This window comes from Haliotis rufescens, unplaced genomic scaffold, assembly GCF_023055435.1.
Source record: "Haliotis rufescens isolate VD_foot unplaced genomic scaffold, xgHalRufe1.0.p SCAF_2, whole genome shotgun sequence".
Classification (NCBI taxonomy): Eukaryota; Metazoa; Mollusca; class Gastropoda; order Lepetellida; family Haliotidae; genus Haliotis; species Haliotis rufescens.
The window spans coordinates 53477164-53497405 of NW_025963890.1; the positions used below are offsets into that span (position 1 = coordinate 53477164).

General features: G+C 42.3%; 2 protein-coding genes across 4 annotated transcripts in view; one reads left to right on the top strand and one right to left on the bottom strand.

Moving 5' to 3' along the window:
- Nucleotides 1–6720, bottom strand: part of LOC124140547 (phosphatase and actin regulator 4-like) — a 101744-nt gene extending 95024 nt beyond the window's left edge. For both annotated transcript variants that reach the window (XR_007222311.1, XM_046508179.2), the window contains exon 1: nt 6567–6720. Coding sequence is in view for 1 of the 2 variants with exons in the window: in XM_046508179.2 (XP_046364135.2) it covers nt 6567–6714 (148 nt within the window). In the remaining variant the exon portion in view is untranslated. The remainder of the gene's footprint in view (nt 1–6566) is intronic.
- The window catches only part of LOC124140575 (syntenin-1-like), a 31683-nt gene extending 13818 nt beyond the window's left edge, over nt 1–17865 (top strand). Inside the window, exons 1-7 of one of the 2 annotated variants that reach the window (XM_046508222.2) lie at nt 9944–10078; nt 11908–11981; nt 12836–13048; nt 13289–13450; nt 14269–14444; nt 14993–15256; nt 16232–17865. In XM_046508222.2, the coding sequence (XP_046364178.2) occupies nt 11928–11981; nt 12836–13048; nt 13289–13450; nt 14269–14444; nt 14993–15256; nt 16232–16283 (921 nt within the window). In that variant the 5' untranslated portion in view covers nt 9944–10078; nt 11908–11927 and the 3' untranslated portion in view covers nt 16284–17865. Of the gene's footprint in view, nt 1–9943; nt 10079–11907; nt 11982–12835; nt 13049–13288; nt 13451–14268; nt 14445–14992; nt 15257–16231 lie in introns of those variants that run through there. The other variant, XM_046508230.2, reaches the window with a different exon arrangement.
- The last annotated feature ends 2377 nt before the right edge of the window (nt 17866–20242 follow it).

Here is a 20242-nt window from a genome sequence, read left to right on the forward strand (position 1 = left end):
CAATATCAAGTCACCACAATAATTTATGTATGATATTATTGATAATACAATTTTCATATCAATAATCACTCTATCCAGGAGACCACCCAGGATGGATTCGGGGAGGGTCCTACATCACATGTTCTAACATAGACTTTGGATTATCCTAGGTATTAATGAGTGATTTGTGAATGGGTCTCAGGTCAGAATATGAACAGATTATTGTAAGTCTATTATAAATATATTTATGGTTCAACAAGACCAATTTCAGTGTGTATATTAACATGATTAATGACAAGTGCAGCAAGGCATTAATGTAAGCAATGAGCATGCAGGAGGGACATCGCAGAAAAGGGAATAATTGAAATTATTTGGAAAGTACTTTGAGAAGCCATATGGCACCACAACCATAATATACTCTCAGCAGGGCAATACGACCACTATATGCTCTCAGCAGGGCAATACGACCACTATATGCTCTCAGCAGGGCAATGGGACCATTATATACTCTCAGCAGGGCACTGGGACCAGTCTATACTCTCAGCAGGGCAACGGGACCATTATATACTCTCAGCAGGGCACTGGGACCAGTCTATACACTCAGCAGGTCAATAAGATCATTATATACTCTCAGCAGGGCAATGGGACCATTATATACTCTCAGAAGGGCACTGCAACCATTATATAGTCTCAGCAGGGCACCGGGACCAGTCTATACTCTCAGCAGGGCACTACGACCAGTCTATACTCTCAGCAGGGCAATGCAATCATTATATACTCTCAGCAGGGCACTGCAACCATTATATACTCCCAGCAGGGCACTGCAACCATTATATACTCACAGCAGGGCACTGGGACCAGTCTATACTCTCAGCAGGGCACCGCAACCATTATATAGTCTCAGCAGGGCACTGGGACCAGTCTATACTCTCAGCAGGGCAATGCAACCAGTCATACTCTCAGCAGGGCAATGCAACCATTATATACTCTCAGCAGGGCACTGCAACCATTATATACTCTCAGCAGGGCACTGCAACCATTATATAGTCTCAGCAGGGCACTGGGACCAGTCTATACTCTCAGCAGGGCAATGCAACCAGTCATACTCTCAGCAGGGCAATGCAACCATTATATACTCTCAGCAGGGCACTGCAACCATTATATACTCCCAGCAGGGCACTGCAACCATTATATACTCCCAGCAGGGCACTGGGACCAGTCTATACTCTCAGCAGGGCACTGGGACCAGTCTATACTCTCAGCAGGCCACTAAGATCATTATATACTCTCAGCAGGGCAATGCGACCATTATATACTCTCAGCAGGGCACTATGACCATTATATACTCTCAGCAGGGCACTGCAACCATTATATACTCACAGCAGGGCACTGGGACCAGTCTATACTCTCAGCAGGGCACCGCAACCATTATATAGTCTCAGCAGGGCACTGGGACCAGTCTATACTCTCAGCAGGGCAATGCAACCAGTCATACTCTCAGCAGGGCAATGCAACCATTATATACTCTCAGCAGGGCACTGCAACCATTATATACTCTCAGCAGGGCACTGCAACCATTATATAGTCTCAGCAGGGCACTGGGACCAGTCTATACTCTCAGCAGGGCAATGCAACCAGTCATACTCTCAGCAGGGCAATGCAACCATTATATACTCTCAGCAGGGCACTGCAACCATTATATACTCCCAGCAGGGCACTGCAACCATTATATACTCCCAGCAGGGCACTGGGACCAGTCTATACTCTCAGCAGGGCACTGGGACCAGTCTATACTCTCAGCAGGCCACTAAGATCATTATATACTCTCAGCAGGGCAATGCGACCATTATATACTCTCAGCAGGGCACTATGACCATTATATACTCTCAGCAGGGCACTGCAACCATTATATACTCTCAGCAGGGCAACAGGTGAAGTTTAAACTCTCAGTTCTCTCTTAGTGGGAACACAAAATGTCTGTAGACCCTGGGAACAGCAAGGAATGAATCATTGTGTCAGTCACAAGAACCAACCCCACTCAAGAAAACCCTTCTGTCTAATGCAGTAGTCAATAAGAATGCCTGTGCTTTTGTCTCTGAATGATGTTAAACGTTCTGGCAAGTCGACATACATGGCACCGACCAATATACAATGACAAACACTGGGTATAGAGACAGTAAGGTGTGGCCAAGGTCATATCATTCAGGTCAATTTGCAGTCAACTGCCTCATCATATTGGCCTCCATGTAATAAAACTACATCAGTTTCCATGATTAACAGTGCTATTCCATATTGATTAAGTCCTTTAGTAATCAATAGGATCAACAAGCCTAAAACACTGCCTGCAAGCAGACCACTGTCTGCAAGCATGACAACCACTGTCAGCAAGCATGACAACCACTGCCTGCAAGCATGACCACCACTGCCTGCAAGCATGACCACCACTACCTGCAAGCATGACTACCACTGTCTGCAAGCATGACAACCACTGTCAGCAAGCATGACAACCATTGCCTGCAAGCATGACCAGCATGACAACCACTGCCTGCAAGCATGACCACCACTGTCTGCAAGCATGACCACTACTGTCTGCAAGCATGACAACCACTGCCTGCAAGCATGACAACCACTGCCTGCAAGCATGACCACCACTGCCTGCAAGCATGACCACCACTGCCTGCAAGCATGACCAGCATGACAACCAGTCTGCAAGCATGACAACCACCGCCCGCAAGCATGAACAGCATGACAACCACTGCCTTCCAGCATGACAACCACTGCCTTCCAGCATGACCACCACTGTCTGCAAGCATGACAACCACTGCCTTCAAGCATGACCACCACTGCCTGCAAGCATGACCAGCATGACCACCACTGTCTGCAAGCATGACCAGCATGACAACCACTGTCTGCAAGCATGACCACCACTGTCTGCAAGCATGACCACCACTGCCTGCAAGCATGACAACCACTGTCTGCAAGCCTAGACACTTGTTCATGTAGGTACTGCCTGCTGTGGGAAGCAACTTAGCAGATAATGACGATCCAGGTCAGAAGCGAACAGAAGCCGTACATGCAAGGTGGTAAACAAATCAATCAAGCTTAAATATTTTGTTGCCAGGCAACAGAGGAAAACACAAATGAAGCATGTCTGTAGGCAGATCCTAAGCCACATCCAGACAGCATCACATCACAAACCACTTACTTCTCTATAGAGTACCAGGGCATTTTGTACCAGGGCATTGTGTATCAGAACATTGTGTACCAGTCTATTATGCATTGGGTTGTAGTGTCCAGTTCCCAAAACAATTGTACATCCAAACCCTCATGACAATCATACCTGAACCACTCCATCCTCATGACAATCATACCTGAACCACACCACCCTCGTGACAATCATACCTGTACCTTTAAACCTCAATGACAACCATGTGTCTACCACTCTCATGACAATCATGCCTGAACCTCGCCACCCACATGACAATCATACCTAAACCACTCCACCCACATGACAATCATACCTCAACCACTCCACCCTCATGACAATCATACCTCAACCACTCCACTCTCATGACAATCATACCTGAAACGCTCCACCCACATGACAATCATACCTCAACCACGCCATCCTCATGACATTCATACCTGATCCACTCCACCCTCATGACATTCATACCTGAACCACTCCATCCTCATGACAATCATACCTGAACCACTCCATCCTCATGAAAATCATACCTGAACCACTCCATCCTCATGACATTCATACCTCAACCACTCAATCCTCATGACAATCATACCTCAACCACTCCACTCTCATGACAATCATACCTGAACCACTCCACCCACATGACAATCATACCTGAACCACTCCACCCTCATGACAATCATACCTCAACCACTCCACCCTCATGACAATCATACCTCAACCACTCCACCCACATGACAATCATACCTCAACCACTCCATCCTCATGACAATCATACCTGAACCTCTCCACTCTCATGACAATCATACCTCAACCACTCCACCCTCATGACAATCATACCTGAAACGCTCCACCCTCATGACAATCATACCTGAACCTCTCCACTCTCATGACAATCATACCTGAACCACTCCACCCACATGACAATCATACCTGAACCACTCAATCCTCATGACATTCATACCTGAACCACTCCACCCTCAGGACAATCATGCCTGGGAGTAGGGGGGCACTTGTCAGTGTTACAGAGGTGGCAGAAGGGGGCACTTGCCAGTGTTACAGAGGTGGCAGAAGGGGGCACTTGCCAGTGTTACAGAGATGGGAGTAGGGGACACTTGTCAGTGTTACAGAGGTGACAAAAGGGGGGGGGGGCACTTGTCAGTGTTACAGAGGTGGGAGTAGGGGACACTTGTCATTGTTACAGAGGTGACAAAAGGGGGGGGCACTTGTCAGTGTTACAGAGGTGGGAGTAGGGGACACTTGTCAGTGTTACATAGGTGACAGAAGGGGGCACTTGTCAGTGTTACAGAGGTGGGAGTAGGGGACACTTGTCATTGTTACAGAGGTGACAAAAGGGGGGGCACTTGCCAGTGTTACATAGATGGGAGTAAGGGACACTTGTCAGTGTTACATAGGTGACAGAGGGGGGCACTTGTCAGTGTTACATAGGTGACAGAGGGGGACACTTGTCAGTGTTACATAGGTGACAGAGGGGGGCACTTGTCAGTGTTATATAGGTGACAGAGGGGGGCACTTGTCAGTGTTAAATAGGTGACAGAGGGGGGCACTTGTCAGTGTTATATAGGTGACAGAAGGGGGCACTTGTTAGTGTTATATAGGTGACAGAGGGGGGCACTTGTTAGTGTTACAGAGGACTCCAGATCTTGACATTGAAGGTCTAATTGTAACTTTCATTAGCATCTATGGCATACCGTATGCTGCGTAATAAACGCCCTGCTCTAATAAGCGCCGTACGCAAAATTTGCTAATATATTGGCCAGGGAACAATCACAATTAGCACCCCTTCCGATTGATCAATGTACACAAGACTGAATTATTTTTGTATAATACGCACCTTTTATTATGGATAATTAAATTCTGGAAAATATATCTGCCGTACATAAACATTTCAGGCTGTCAGGATAAACCAAAAATTTATCTTTCAACTCTGTTTATTTCACCAAAATAATATTCTAATAAAGAGACCCCTATTTCTAATTTTGAGAGTGCCCTGGGTGCTTATTACTTGAATACGGTATGTAGTGATAGCCTTACTGCAGATCTTGACATTGAAAGTCCTACCATCAGAGAGAGATTAGACATTGAAAGAAGATGCAAATAAAACAATCACCACAATCTTAATAGACGTCTTTTCTCTGCCCAGCATCCTTACATTATGAAGGTTCACAGGAAAAGACAAGAATATTTTGTGCATGTGTCACGAAAACTTCTTTTGTTGGGCTGTAATACATCAACTCTTATTTACTATACAAATACCCTTCTTTCATGTACCAGCTAATGACAACATTAATTAACAATTGACAAAACAGGTGGCCATGGATGCAGGCCAGTATGACCGCTGTCATTCTCTAAGTAAGCTGGAAGTAAGCCAATTAGTAGCTTCTCATACCAATCTACCGATCTCAGATATTTACAGCAATGGTGCTTAGACTGGGCGAAGGCGCAATTTATCGACATAAGAATGAATTTAATCGGGATAAATACCGTCTAAATTAGATACTCTCAGAATTGTATCAGTGACATGAATATCACTTCCTGATTCTGTGTTATAGCTCATGAAATTTCTACTGCCTCAGTCCCCATTCCAATGACTCTATCCCTGATGTGACTAGTCATAATTTTTTACTGGTTGATGTATGAGTAATATCGACATTAGATTTGCCTTACCTATTTGGATAATAAGCAGAATATTCATCCATTTATTATTAGCTCTTTGTAAAGCTTAGAAAATGAGAAATTTGTAATGGTTTGCAAATTACATGTCATAAAATAATTAATTTATGAGAAGCAGTATCCCACATTCCTAAAAAGTGAGGTTAATGGGTGGCAATTACTGAGTGAGATTTCTGAAGAGAATCATGCTGTCCCATACTGACACAAGAGCAACACACTTGTCTGGGACACGGTGCACTGTCACACACAAGATACACAAAGAATGCCACTTGATGTGACTGAGAAAAATATTCTTATCTCATTATGTGTTTCCCTCAAGAGTCCAAACACTCCTAACAGTACAAAACACGGATATCCATGTTTTTACTCATGCTGCAATTCAGGCACCTGCCCAAGACCTAGCTGACCTGGTCATTATCTCTATGCATAGGCAAATTGCAAATAAAATCGTCCACACCTTGAATAAAACACAACAAATGCAGTGTGTGCATGCTGATATAGATGCACGGAGAACGCGCCAACAACCAACCCAGTGAGTTCAGGGCTACCTTTGAACTCCGACAAATCCTTTCAAAACTGGACATTTTATGAGCGACTGCTTGTAAACAGTTCAACTTTAGGGCGTGGGCTTTTACAGCAGGGAGGGGAGGTTGTTCACAATTCAATGCGATTATTAGGTAAATACCTTTGTCAGTGTTTAGAGCGTTTAGAACATCAACTGCCGGCTGTGGATCGCTGTTACTTCGCTGTCGGTTATAACTCGGTCTCTCAGTCGCCCCGTCTGTTTTGGTGGCCATGATCGAAGTTCCTCTACGATAAGCTACTTCCGGCATTGGGTCACAGATGTCAAAATGTGTTTTTATTTATTTATGTTCGCTTTTCATAATTAATTTGTTCATTTACAATTAATAAGTGTTGAAAGTTTACAAAATTTCAAGATTTACTGAAGATATTTTGTAATGATTACGATTGTTTTCTATTTTTACTCGATACTATTAGCCCACAGACTATTTAAAGTAACGCGGTTGGGCAGTCACGCTCTAACAGAATTTCGTCCAGATCAACGTGTTTAAAACATGTGGATGTTTGTGGCTTTTATTCAAGAGCAAAATATCATACAAACAGACAGTGAATAAAAATATTTTTCAATAAAAATAAAATACGCAAAGGAAAGACAATGCCATACAGAAGGGGTGGGGGATAAGGGGCATGACGGTGTGGGTGGACGTGGGTGCAAGGCAGTCATATATACAGGCATATACACTTGGCGGGAGACTCCCCAGATGGACGTGGGTGCATGTCAGTCATATATACAAGCATATATACACTTGGCGGGAGACTCCCCAGATGGACGTAGGTGCATGTCAGTCATATATACAAGCATATATACACTTGGCGGGAGACTCCCCAGATGGGTGCATGTCAGTCATATATACAAGCATATATACACTTGGCGGGAGACTCCCCAGATGGGTGCATGGAAGCCATGGATAGAAGCAGATGCACTTGGCGAGACATTCCTGGATGAACGTGGGTGCAAGACAGTAATAGACAGAAGCAGATACACTAGGCGGGAGACTCCCCAGATGGACGTGGGTGCATGTCAGTCATATATACAGGCATATACACTTGGCGGGAGACTCCCCAGATGGACGTGGGTGCAAGACAGTAATAGATAGAAGCAGATACACTTGGCGGGAGACTCCCCAGATGGACGTGAGTGCAAGACAGTAACAGATAGAAGCAGATACACTTGGCGGGAGACTCCCCAGATGGACGTGGGTGCAAGACAGTAACAGATAGAAGCAGATACACTAGGCGAGAGACTCCCCAGATGGACGTGGGTGCAAGACAGTAACAGATAGAAGCAGATACACTAGGCGAGAGACTCCCCAGATGGACGTGGGTTCAAGACAGTAACAGATAGAAGCAGATACACTAGGCGGGAGACTCCCCAGATGGACGTGGGTGCAAGACAGTAATAGATAGAAGCAGATACACTTGGCGGGAGACTCCCCAGATGGACGTGGGTGCAAGACAGTAATAGATAGAAGCAGATACACTAGGCGGGAGACTCCCCAGATGGACGTGGGTGCAAGACAGTAATAGATAGAAGCAGATACACTAGGCGGGAGACTCCCCAGATGGACGTGGGTGCAAGACAGTAACAGATAGAAGCAGATACACTTGGCGGGAGACTCCCCAGATGGACGTGGGTGCAAGACAGTAACAGATAGAAGCAGATACACTAGGCGAGAGACTCCCCAGATAGACGTGGGTGCAAGACAGTAACAGATAGAAGCAGATACACTAGGCGGGAGACTCCCCAGATGGACGTGGGTGCAAGACAGTAACAGATAGAAGCAGATACACTAGGCGGGAGACTCCCCAGATGGACGTGGGTGCAAGACAGTAATAGATAGAAGCAGATACACTTGGCGGGAGACTCCCCAGATGGACGTGGGTGCAAGACAGTAATAGATAGAAGCAGATACACTAGGCGGGAGACTCCCCAGATGGACGTGGGTGCAAGACAGTAACAGATAGAAGCAGATACACTAGGCGAGAGACTCCCCAGATGGACGTGGGTGCAAGACAGTCGAAGATAGAAGCAGATACACTAGGCGAGAGACTCCCCAGATGGACGTGGGTGCAAGGCAGTCGAAGATAGAAGCAGATACACTAGGCGGGAGACTCCCGAGATAGACGTGGGTGCAAGGCAGTCGAAGATAGAAGCAGATACACTTGGCGGGAGACTCCCCAGATGGACGTGGGTGCAAGACAGTAACAGATAGAAGCAGATACACTAGGCGGGAGACTCCCCAGATGGACGTGGGTGCAAGACAGTCGAAGATAGAAGCAGATACACTAGGCGGGAGACTCCCCAGATGGACGTGGGTGCAAGACAGTCGAAGATAGAAGCAGATACACTAGGCGGGAGACTCCCCAGATGGACGTGGGTGCAAGACAGTAACAGATAGAAGCAGATACACTAGGCGGGAGACTCCCCAGATGGACGTGGGTGCAAGACAGTAACAGATAGAAGCAGATACACTAGGCGGGAGACTCCCCAGATGGACGTGGGTGCAAGACAGTAACAGATAGAAGCAGATACACTAGGCGGGAGACTCCCCAGATGGACGTGGGTGCAAGACAGTAACAGATAGAAGCAGATACACTTGGCGGGAGACTCCCCAGATGGACGTGGGTGCAAGACAGTGATAGATAGAAGCAGATACACTAGGCGGGAGACTCCCCAGATAGACGTGGGTGCAAGGCAGTAACAGATAGAAGCAGATACACTTGGCGGGAGACTCCCCAGAGTAGGGGGACACAGAGTGACAGAATTGATGAATGTTTATAAATCTTTTATACTGGTAGATTATCAGCGCGTTGCACAACCGGGAGCAGATATAGAGCACAGCATCATCAATTCGCGACATCACGTACAGGACGATAGCAGTTGTATCACTACACGTGACCCTATCATCTGACGATGGCTATTCAGTCACAGTTGGATAAGTCATAGCTCAATTAAAAACAGTCGTAATTGAGTTTATTTAAAACATAGCAACACCAGCTCGCGAGAAACTCCTGTGGTTATTTTAACATCTAAGTTATCTTAAATATTTAGAAAAGAACAAAATACCAACAATCACGCATCCAGTCTGCTGTTGATATCTGAAATGTTATGTCCTTAAACTACACAATTCATGATCGCCATAGAAACTGTTGTACACATAAATAGGAACTGACGTTATGTCGCCTTAAATACTTATACATACACCACGATTTGTAATGGATGACACTGGAAATATTAATGGTACACGCACGCACGCACGCACGCACACACATACAGATATATTTCAAGTATATACTCTATTCCGTAAATATACATTTATCCAGGTGTGGATCGATATAAGTAAAATAATAATTAAAATTTTCTGTGCACAAAACATAAGTTATTATCCAACTCTGGAATTTGGAAACAGATAATCATATTGAATCTCCACGAGAAGTCCGTTGAAGGGTTCATGAATGAATATAGTCGTTAGGAAGCTATTCAGTCTCGTATCTTGTGATTGATGTCACAGGCATATGACTCGTGACGTCATTCAATAGTTTCCACATAAATATAAGGTGGAATTGTGAAACAACATCGTCAAATAGACAATCCTTTCAACAGGGATAATTCTGGTAAGTGGATATATACCTCAGTAGATATAATTGGGACGGAAGCTAAGATACTGATGTCAAGACGGTAATGGAGTTGGCTGATGTCTGCGACATGTTGTTATGTTCGAGGAACTAACGTACACTGGTAACAGACCCAACTTGGGCGTCGTTCATTTAACTCCATACCTTCACACGTTTAACAAGACTCTTATGATTAGTCCTAGCAATCTGTTTGTGCCGATTATATTCAAATGATATTATATAGATCCATCCATCATCGTTTCTGATCGAACTAATCTGACAAAACAGCCTCGGTTAACACGTAGAAAATGTCTGGGTAGATGAAATTCCTGTTTGATTTTCGAAGAAGAGGGAAGTAAGTGATTGTATAACCCATATTTCGTCCTTCGTGTCATTTCAAAATCTTTTTTTTTGTTTATGAAGAAAAGTTTCAATATCAACATCTCCATATTTCACTCCATATTTTCAGACATGATATCACATATGCTATTGAAGCTATCTGGTTAATGTGATTAGATTAGGTGTTTTTTTTGTTGAAACATTGTATCACTATTGTTGAACCTAGGCATGTGATCATCTACTAATGACAATCGTCTAGCTGTTTGTCTCAGGAATGTTTTGGAAAATATTGAAAGTTTTTGGACTGTCATTCACAATGAACGGATGAGAGTAAGCAGGATATGACAACACTCAAATCTTGTTCCGATGAACTCACTGTCAGGTGACCTGGATCTACCGTCAACGTTGTCATACTATTGTGATATCAGTTGGTTTTTTTCCGAATTGCTAGAATCCCCTCACAGATTGGACTCAACCTTAGTCTTCAAGCAGGATTATCATGAATACAACAGTCCTACTTTTAATCATAAAGACCACTGTATCTAACTAATCCAAGACTTTTGTTAAAAATGGAAAATCAAGTGAAATCTTATACCATGCAATCTAAGGGTTTTTATGAATGTTGCTGATTGTTTTATTGCATATGTAATCAGAATAATCAGATCTGTTAAATATTTGGGCATTTTGTTGTTAAACCTCTTGTGAAACACTTTTTTATATACATCGATTCTATAAAAAAGAGATGTCTCTTTAATATAAAATTTTAATATGAAAAAACATGTGAATATGCATGACAAACCGTGGATCTATATAACCTTTTATCTTACAAGTCTGTGGTCCAACTGACATCTTAATACCTCCAGTATAAATGACATCCTACTTGAGCCCAGTCAGTCTCTGCTTCAGGATTATCGATATTAATTGTAGATGGTCTAATGTTAGAATAACTTACTGACAAGGTATAAGGATTGTTTCGATGATCAAATTATGTTCTAACATTAGACCAGGCCTTACTTTTACATATTTACGATGACATCTACTCTCATTACTTTTACATATTTACGATGACATCTACTCTCATTAATCCTATGATTAACTGGGGTGGACAAGCCAGTGCATCTTTCACCGGGGTGCTGTATCCTATACATTATTCTACACCAAAGTAGATGTAGGTCGAACATGGATGGAAACAACAAATTGTATTTTCATGCAGGCTTATAATTCTTCACATTCTAATTATGATGATTTGCCCTTCATTGTTTGTTGTTAGTTTGTTATGGCAAGAAATGGATATCTATTAGGATGCAATATCAGCACTATCAGATGAGTACCATTATTTCATAATCACCTGTATTAAAGTACTTGCTTTCTTTATGAAATTGTCATGATCAAAGGTACAAAGATGATTTAGTAATCCTGGTACTAGTATTATTAGTATTTGAAGGATTGATGAAGTATGAATTAATCATTTTAATTTGATTTTTTTTCAGAAAGAATAAAGCTAAGCACAATGTCTCACATTTACCCATCACTGGAGGATATGAAGGTCGGCCAGATGGCACAGGTACAAATAACTGTTATCATGCTTCGTCCATCATGAACACATTGCTAATATTGGGGAGGAAAATAAGGTTTTGGTATCCTCGCCTTCATAATGTTATTAGACCCGTGAAGATTCCTGGGTAGAATAGGTCTTCAGCAACCCATGCTTGCCGTAAAAGGCGACTATGCTTGTCGTAAAAGGCGACTAACGGGATCGGGTGGTCAGGCTCGCTGACTTGGTTGATGCATTTCATCGATCCCAATTGCGTGGATCGAGCTCATGATATCAATCACTGGATTGTCTGGTCCAGACTCGATTATTTACAGACCGCCGTCATATAGCTGGAATATTGCTGAGTGCGGCGTTAAACAACCAACCAACCAACCAACCAACCATATCGTTATTACTTATTTGATTATACATGGTAGTGAATTTATATGTCCTTAGTTGTGGTTGCTTGAAATCAATCTAGCTGATAGATCTAGATGTGCCCACTGCAGATGACTTGTTCTTTGTCAAAGAAAGTGGATGGATGTGGTTGCATCTGTTCTCCTGACCAGCCACTTCAGCATGTTCAGTCATACTGTATTGTTGCTAACTTTCTCATTAAATCAATTGATTGATATTGAACTTGTTTAACTACAGTTCAACATGTGAAGTGATGATTGATAAAATTTTTTAGAGTGATACATGTGAATTGATGATTGATAATACATTTTAGAGTGATGCCAAGCACTAGTTACTGGCTGATTTACATGTACCACCAACACCTCGGATGGCACACACAGTTTCACAAGAAAGCATGCCATAAGAAAAGTGCAGGATTCATTAGTTGATTGTCTTGGTTGATAAACAAATTGATTATTTGTCTTCAGGCCCAGGCCCAGTATGAGCAGCAGGTGTCGGCTCCTCCAGCTGTTGCCTACCCCCACCCCCAGGAGGCCTACCCACCCCAGCAACCACCTGCATACACCCCAGCTCCTGGGCCAAGCAACACCATGTACCCATCTCTACAGGAGTACATGGGACTACAAATCACACCCGAGATGACCGCTTCCATGGCTGTAGTACCAGCTAACCCAACACAGGTATGTTCAATTAATAGACATCAACACACAAAGAATAATCACTTTTGTCAAAGGTAGTGTATGTATTCCTGACTATAAAACCTTGATGGGGTTTAAGTTCTTCCAAGCATCAAAATTGTAAATTCAACAGGATTACCATGTGTCCATCTTTGATTTTCTAAATGAAATGGGCTGAAACTTTGTGTGGTGGTAAAAATGTTTTGAATATGTTACCTTATCTTTATGCAAAACCTATTTCAGGTGGCAGTGCGACAGAGTGGGTCAGGCAGCATGCAGGTTGCCCCCGTCACAGGGAACAACCGGGGTTTGGCTCGGGCCGAGATCAAGCAGGGCATCCGAGAGGTTGTCATGTGCAAAGATGGCAGTGGCAAAGTCGGACTCCGTGTCAGAAACGTCAACAATGTGAGTGGTTGGATGTTAGCAGTAGCACCATCAGCAATCTCGCTAATGGAAGCAAGTTTCTTAATAACTTACTTATATGAAGATTTGTTGATGTAAACAAATATCATTAAGGCTATTCAGGGGTAAATCATCGATGGAAGATCAAATCAGCCAATTTAATCAAAAGTACATAAACTAACGTTATGATATGAGTTGAGTGTGTTGGAGCGTAGGTTAAACCTTGGATGTTTGTGTGTTGATGATGTTCGTTTGTGTGTCTAATACATATTTGTTTGTGTGTCTGCTGGATGTGTGCTTGTGTGTCTGCTGGATGTGTGTTTTTGTGTCTGATGGCTGTGTGTTTGTTTCAGGGTCTGTTTGTGTGTCTGATGGCTGTGTGTTTGTTTCAGGGTCTGTTTGTGTGTCTGATGGCTGTGTGTTTGTTTCAGGGTCTGTTTGTGTGTCTGATGGCTGTGTGTTTGTTTCAGGGTCTGTTTGTGTGTCTGATGGCTGTGTGTTTGTTTCAGGGTCTGTTTGTGTGTCTGATGGGTGTGTGTTTGTTTCAGGGTCTGTTTGTGTGTCTGATGGCTGTGTGTTTGTTTCAGGGTCTGTTTATGTGTCTGATAGGTGTGTGTTTGTTTCAGGGTCTGTTTGTGTGTCTGATGGCTGTGTGTTTGTTTCAGGGTCTGTTTGTGTGTCTGATGGCTGTGTGTTTGTTTCAGGGTCTGTTTGTGTGTCTGATGGCTGTGTGTTTGTTTCAGGGTCTGTTTGTGTGTCTGATGGCTGTGTGTTTGTTTCAGGGTCTGTTTGTGTGTCTGATGGCTGTGTGTTTGTTTCAGGGTCTGTTTGTGTGTCTTGTGCAAGACAACTCCCCAGCATCTTTGTCTGGCCTGAGGTTTGGGGATCAGATCCTGCAGATCAACGGGCAGACGGTAGCAGGCTGGGACACAGACAAGGCTCACAAGGAGTTGAAGAAGGCGGCAGCGGAGAGAATTACCATGGCTGTCCGAGACAGGTGCGACAAATACACAACCCAAACATGTACCCAGACTCTGGTGATGATATAGTTCGATACATATTACCATACCCTGTTCAGAGGTATCTAGCTTCCCAAGTAGAATACCACTTCAAAACACAATATTGCAGAGGAAAAACCTAAATGGGAAACAGATCAAAGCACGAATCAAGCACATTGGTAGAAGCTTGGGATAGCTCTTAAACTTGACATGGCCATTGTTTCCCCGTGAGATTACAGGTGCAAAACATAATTGAAATTTGGATCTGAAAAAAATATTTTTTGATACCAAAATTTGCAACTCTCTAACAAATGTCTAAGAAACGACCTAATTTCCGTTGCAGTTCTGATCACGTGCTGTAGCATTTGTTTTGTAAGTGAATGTAGTAGTGAAAGTAGTAGTGTAAAGTGAAAGTAGTAGCGTAAAGTGAAAGTAGTAGTGTAAGTGAAAGTAGTAGTGTAAGTGAAAGTAGCAGTGTAAATGAAAGTAGTAGCATAGAGGAGTTTCCAGCTGATCTCTTGTTGACATCCCATCTCTATTGCTGCAGACCCTTTGAGAGAACAATCACAATGCAGAAGGACAGCAATGGCTACATTGGCTTCGTGTTCAAGGATGGGCGCATCAAGTCCATTGTGAAAGATTCGTCCGCCGCTCGTAATGGAGTGTTGACTGATCATCAGCTTACAGAGGTCAATGGACAGAATGTAATTGGTCTAACGGATAATCGTGTTGGTGACATCATCGACGCTGGCGGCAGGACCATCACTGTCACACTGGTACCCTGTGTTATCTATGACCACATCATCAAGTGGTGAGTAGCTCCATTACACCACACTTGCATTGATCCACTTACCTTAGAGGGACGCAGTTTAGCAGCTTGGCTAGGTTTTACTACTTTCTTGTTGGCCATTTAGAAGACAACTGGTTTAGTTGAGGTAGCTCTTGAAATAAATCAAAGCATAATAATTGAACTAATGCTGAGTTTAAGCCAAGTACAGACTGTGACAAAATGAATGCTTATATTGTGCCATCAGATGTTGCCAGTAGAATAAAGTACATACATCAAGGTGGGCGTTTTACGGTAAATAATTTGAAACGCACATTTGTCCCAAAGAGATAAAGTACAGGATAATACTTTCTCCTTTGGATGATGAGTTCTTGCAACTAACACAATTATCTAGTTCTTGCAACTAACATATTGTGTAATCTTGTGTGAACATGATTTTATAGATGAACAGCAAATTATAAAAGAATTTAAATGATTTCAGAAGTGTAGAAATGATAACTAATATATACCTCACCTAGATGCAGAAATACACTTCTGTTGATCTTATGATATGTAATTCCTATCATAATTAATGTGACTATCATCATCCAGTGTTAGATTTAAAGCCAACTCATCTTTGAGCATTTTTTAAATATTTGCTAGTATTGTGCACAACCACCAGTAGCTGAAGCTGGGGTATGATGCAGGAAGCTAAGGCACCGTAAGTCCCCATGATCCCCAGCTAGGTGGCCTAGCTTTGGTTGCTGATGGCTTATTGCCATTGTTTTTAACAGTTGTAAATAATATTCTTGTGCTAGAATATGTTTTACAAATTTGCTTTCAAATATAAATTTGTATTCATGACAATTGTGTACATATTAACTTGTTCCTGTCGCTTTATGGCTGGAATAATGCTGATGCGATGTCAAATTGTAACTCATCATCTTACGTTTGCCGGGGATTTTACGAGCGCTTCCTGCATCTCTACTGATTTTGTCACATCTTCCTCTGTTGTTTCAGCATGGGAGGCTCCCTATTCAAGAAGATGGACCACTCTGTCCCAGAGGTATAACATGTGATGTTGCAAACAGACTGATTGGCAGGTGTCACACCCACCTTGTGAAAACCATCTACTATTTGTCTACATCTGTATATAGCTTGCATGACTTAATAGACGGCAAGGAGGATGGTTGTTTCTGAGAAGACTGGTGGTCCCAGGGAAGATGTGGATAGCTGTGTATATAGGCCAGTCATTTCATAAGGGAAACTCATCTTGGACCAAATGCTAAAAAACACCCTGAGACAAAATATGTACATAGTGTTATGTATAAGCTATATCAAAATTGAATATTCATGAGTATGGTAAAGATACATGTATTGATTTGGTTATGTGTCTTGAAATAAACACATTGAAGTAGTTTATGATGCACATTTATTTCATACAGTTCTCTTAGTCTTTTGTAATTCTAGAGTTAATGAAGTGTTTCTGTATTTCCCCCCTTTTTTAATGTTTGAAATATTTCCTGTATGTTTGAAAGTTATTTTAAGTGTTGAACTTTGGATAGCTGTTTTCTTTGTTTTCTTTCAGTTCTAGTCACATGTAATGTGAAATGATTTCAACATTTGTATATTAAGATCCCAGTGTGCTATATTCATCAGTCCCTTTTGAAGAATTTCATTCACAAAATATTTCATCCACAGATCTGATCGGAATTAGTCCTACTAATCATGACTTGTGGTCATGAAGTTTTTGATCTTGAACTTGCAGGGCAATGCCAAGCTTTTATTTTTAGTATTGTTTTAGAACTATTTGAGTCAAACGACCCCTGCAAAATTCCACTTTGACAGGATTGGATACTTGATATTTATCATTACAAGTAAGTCAAGCAATCAAGTTTTCTGAGAATATTTTGTGCCTTTGGTCCATTCATCTTGTACATTTTACAAGAGAATGGGGGTAAGTTCGTCAACAAGGAATTTCTTTACATACCCCGGTACTTAGAATTCTATGTGTCCATCACTTTCAACACAACAGATTGATGTCATTAATGTTTGGTAAGTGAAATGCATATTATCAGAAAAAAAGCTCAATGTGTTGAGTCCAGATTCAGTGTTATTATTTTGGGGTAAGACCTGAATGTTTACTCAATGTCAAACACATGCAAATCATTTAGTTCTTTTGGGCAGATGGATCATTGGACCGGTCCATGATCGAGTCAGGTGTCTGAGAGTGTTTGTACCGTTGTTTGTGTTGAGAATTCACCTTATGATGCACAGTTATTGCGGTCCTGTGACTGTGAAATAGGTCAATCTTGGCACCACCAGAAAGACAGCAGCACTAGTGGACTTTGTGATAATAGTTTGTGTTGTTTTTTTTCTTGTCAGTAGCTGGACCTATGCAGGTTAATTAAGGCACAGCTTATCACAGTCGTGCTTTGGATTAACAAGTTATTGTTTGTACAAGATTTTTAATTTCTTCAAGTTTGATGTCTCCTTTTGTCACTCAGTGCTATATGTGATTTTTAAAAAGAATAATGTATAATCTATGATCATGTTGAAATTTACTTTGTTAAACCATTGCATAATTATTCATGCAACATTTTTATGTAGCTATGCTCCTGGAGAGTCAACTTGAATAAAACTAATAACAGCTAGATATGTTTTTGTTGTTCTGTGTGGGTGCCAGTGGTGTGTGGGTGAAATTGGGGATACATCCTTCGAGGTATAAAATAGAGATTTACGAAATTATGAAAATGAACAACCTCTTTACATGCTTTATAAAGGTTCATACTCCAATGAACTCACACAGATTGATGGCCAAACATTGTATGAAAGGGTCACAAGCTCCAGTTTGGCCCTCACTTTATGAAGATGCATTCTCCAATGAACTCCCACAAAATGAAAGGGAAGTTCTTAATTGAGTATCATATTAAGTATATATGCAGATATAAATAGCTGTTGAAGATCTGAGGATCAATGGCATCCTTGAAATTTGTTTTGATCTTTTTGCCAAATAGCTTAAGACATTTACTGTTGGTCAGTGAAACTTTGTAGATCCGTTGGGATTCACAAGCAGGGACAGAGCTCGGAATTATCAGTTCATCTCCAGCTGTCATTAGTGTTCAGTATTAGCACATGGGGATGGTAAATATCCTGTATTAGGAATAAACATTGTATTTAGCAAGCCTTGGTTACGCCACTGTGTAAGAAACAGGTTTCTGTTCGAACTATATTGGCTACTGTCACTATCCGACTGACACATCACTTACCCTCTGACGTAATATACATTAATGCGCAACATTCCAGGGAAATTGCAATGTTTAGGTAATGTTTGTGAGAGATGGAAAGAGATCTTCGAGCACAGATTTGAAGAATGACATTATATGACAAAGAGGTTATCACGCTTGTGTGTTTGGGGATGGTAAATATCCTGTATTAGGAATAAACACTATGTATTTAGCGCGCCAAGTAAATATCCTGTATTAGGAATAAACACTATGGGAAGAGGTAGTATGGTCAGTAAATAGTCCTGTCACACCCACTTTCAGCATAATGTCAGGGATGGGTGATAGGAATAAGTACAAGTGTTGTGAAAGTCTAAGCAGTTATAGCTATGAAGATTTGTTTATTCTCTGAAAATGAAGAGAGTATGTGGGCTCCTTTTTATTATATTTCATAATATTTCAGAGACCAGATGTAGTCCTTTGTTGGGACCACAAACTGAAAATCGGTAGAGCGAACTCTGTATAAAGCTGCAGTGAAAGTTTTTATATGTGAACACTTTTTACAGCTCTTGAGAAGTACTTCAAGTATCCCCACTTACTTGAGGCCACTTATAACTGAGACACAGCATCCCCACTTACTTGAGGCCACTTATAACTGAGACACAGCATCCCCACTTACTTGAGGTCACTTATAACAGGTATAGCATCCCCACTTACTTGCAGCCACTTATAACTGAGACACAGCATCCCCACTTACTTGAGGCCACTTATAACTGAGACAAAGCATCCCCACTTACTTGAGGTCACTTATAACTGAGGTATAGCATCCCCACTTACTTGCAGCCACTTATAACTGAGACACAGCATCCCCTCTTACTTGCGGCCCCTTATAACTGAGACACAGCATCCCCACTTACTTGAGGCCACCTATAACAGAGACACAGCATCCCCACTTACTTGCAGCCACTTATAACTGAGACACAGCATCCCCTCTTACTTGCGGCCCCTTATAACTGAGACACAGCATCCCCACTTACTTGCGGCCACTTATAACTGAGGTATAGCATCCCCACTTTCTTGAGGCCACCTATAACAGAGACACAGCATCCCCACGTACTTGCGGCCACCTATAACAGAGACACAGCATCCCCACTTACTTGCGGCCACTTATAACTGAGACACAGCATCCCCACTTACTTGAGGCCACCTATAACAGAGACACAGCATCCCCACTTACTTGCGGCCACTTATAACTGAGGTATAGCATCCCCACTTTCTTGAGGTCACCTATAACAGAGACACAGCATCCCCACGTACTTGCGGCCACTTATAACTGAGACAAAGCATCCCCACGTACTTGAGGTCACTTATAACTGAGACACAGCATCCCCACTTACTTGAGGCCACCTATAACAGAGACACAGCATCCCCACGTACTTGAGGTCACTTATAACTGAGACAAAGCATCCCCACTTACTTGAGGCCACCTATAACAGAGACACAGCATCCCCACGTACTTGAGGTCACCTTTAACAGAGACACAGCATCCCCACGTACTTGAGGTCACTTATAACTGAGACAAAGCATCCCCACTTACTTGAGGCCACCTATAACAGAGACACAGCATCCCCACGTACTTGAGGTCACCTATAACAGAGACACAGCATCCCCACGTACTTGAGGTCACTTATAACTGAGTATAGCATCTTCATATAGATTTACGAGCACAGAATTGAAGAATGACATTATATGACAAAGAGGTTATCACGCTTGTGTGTTTGGGGATGGTAAATATCCTGTATTAGGA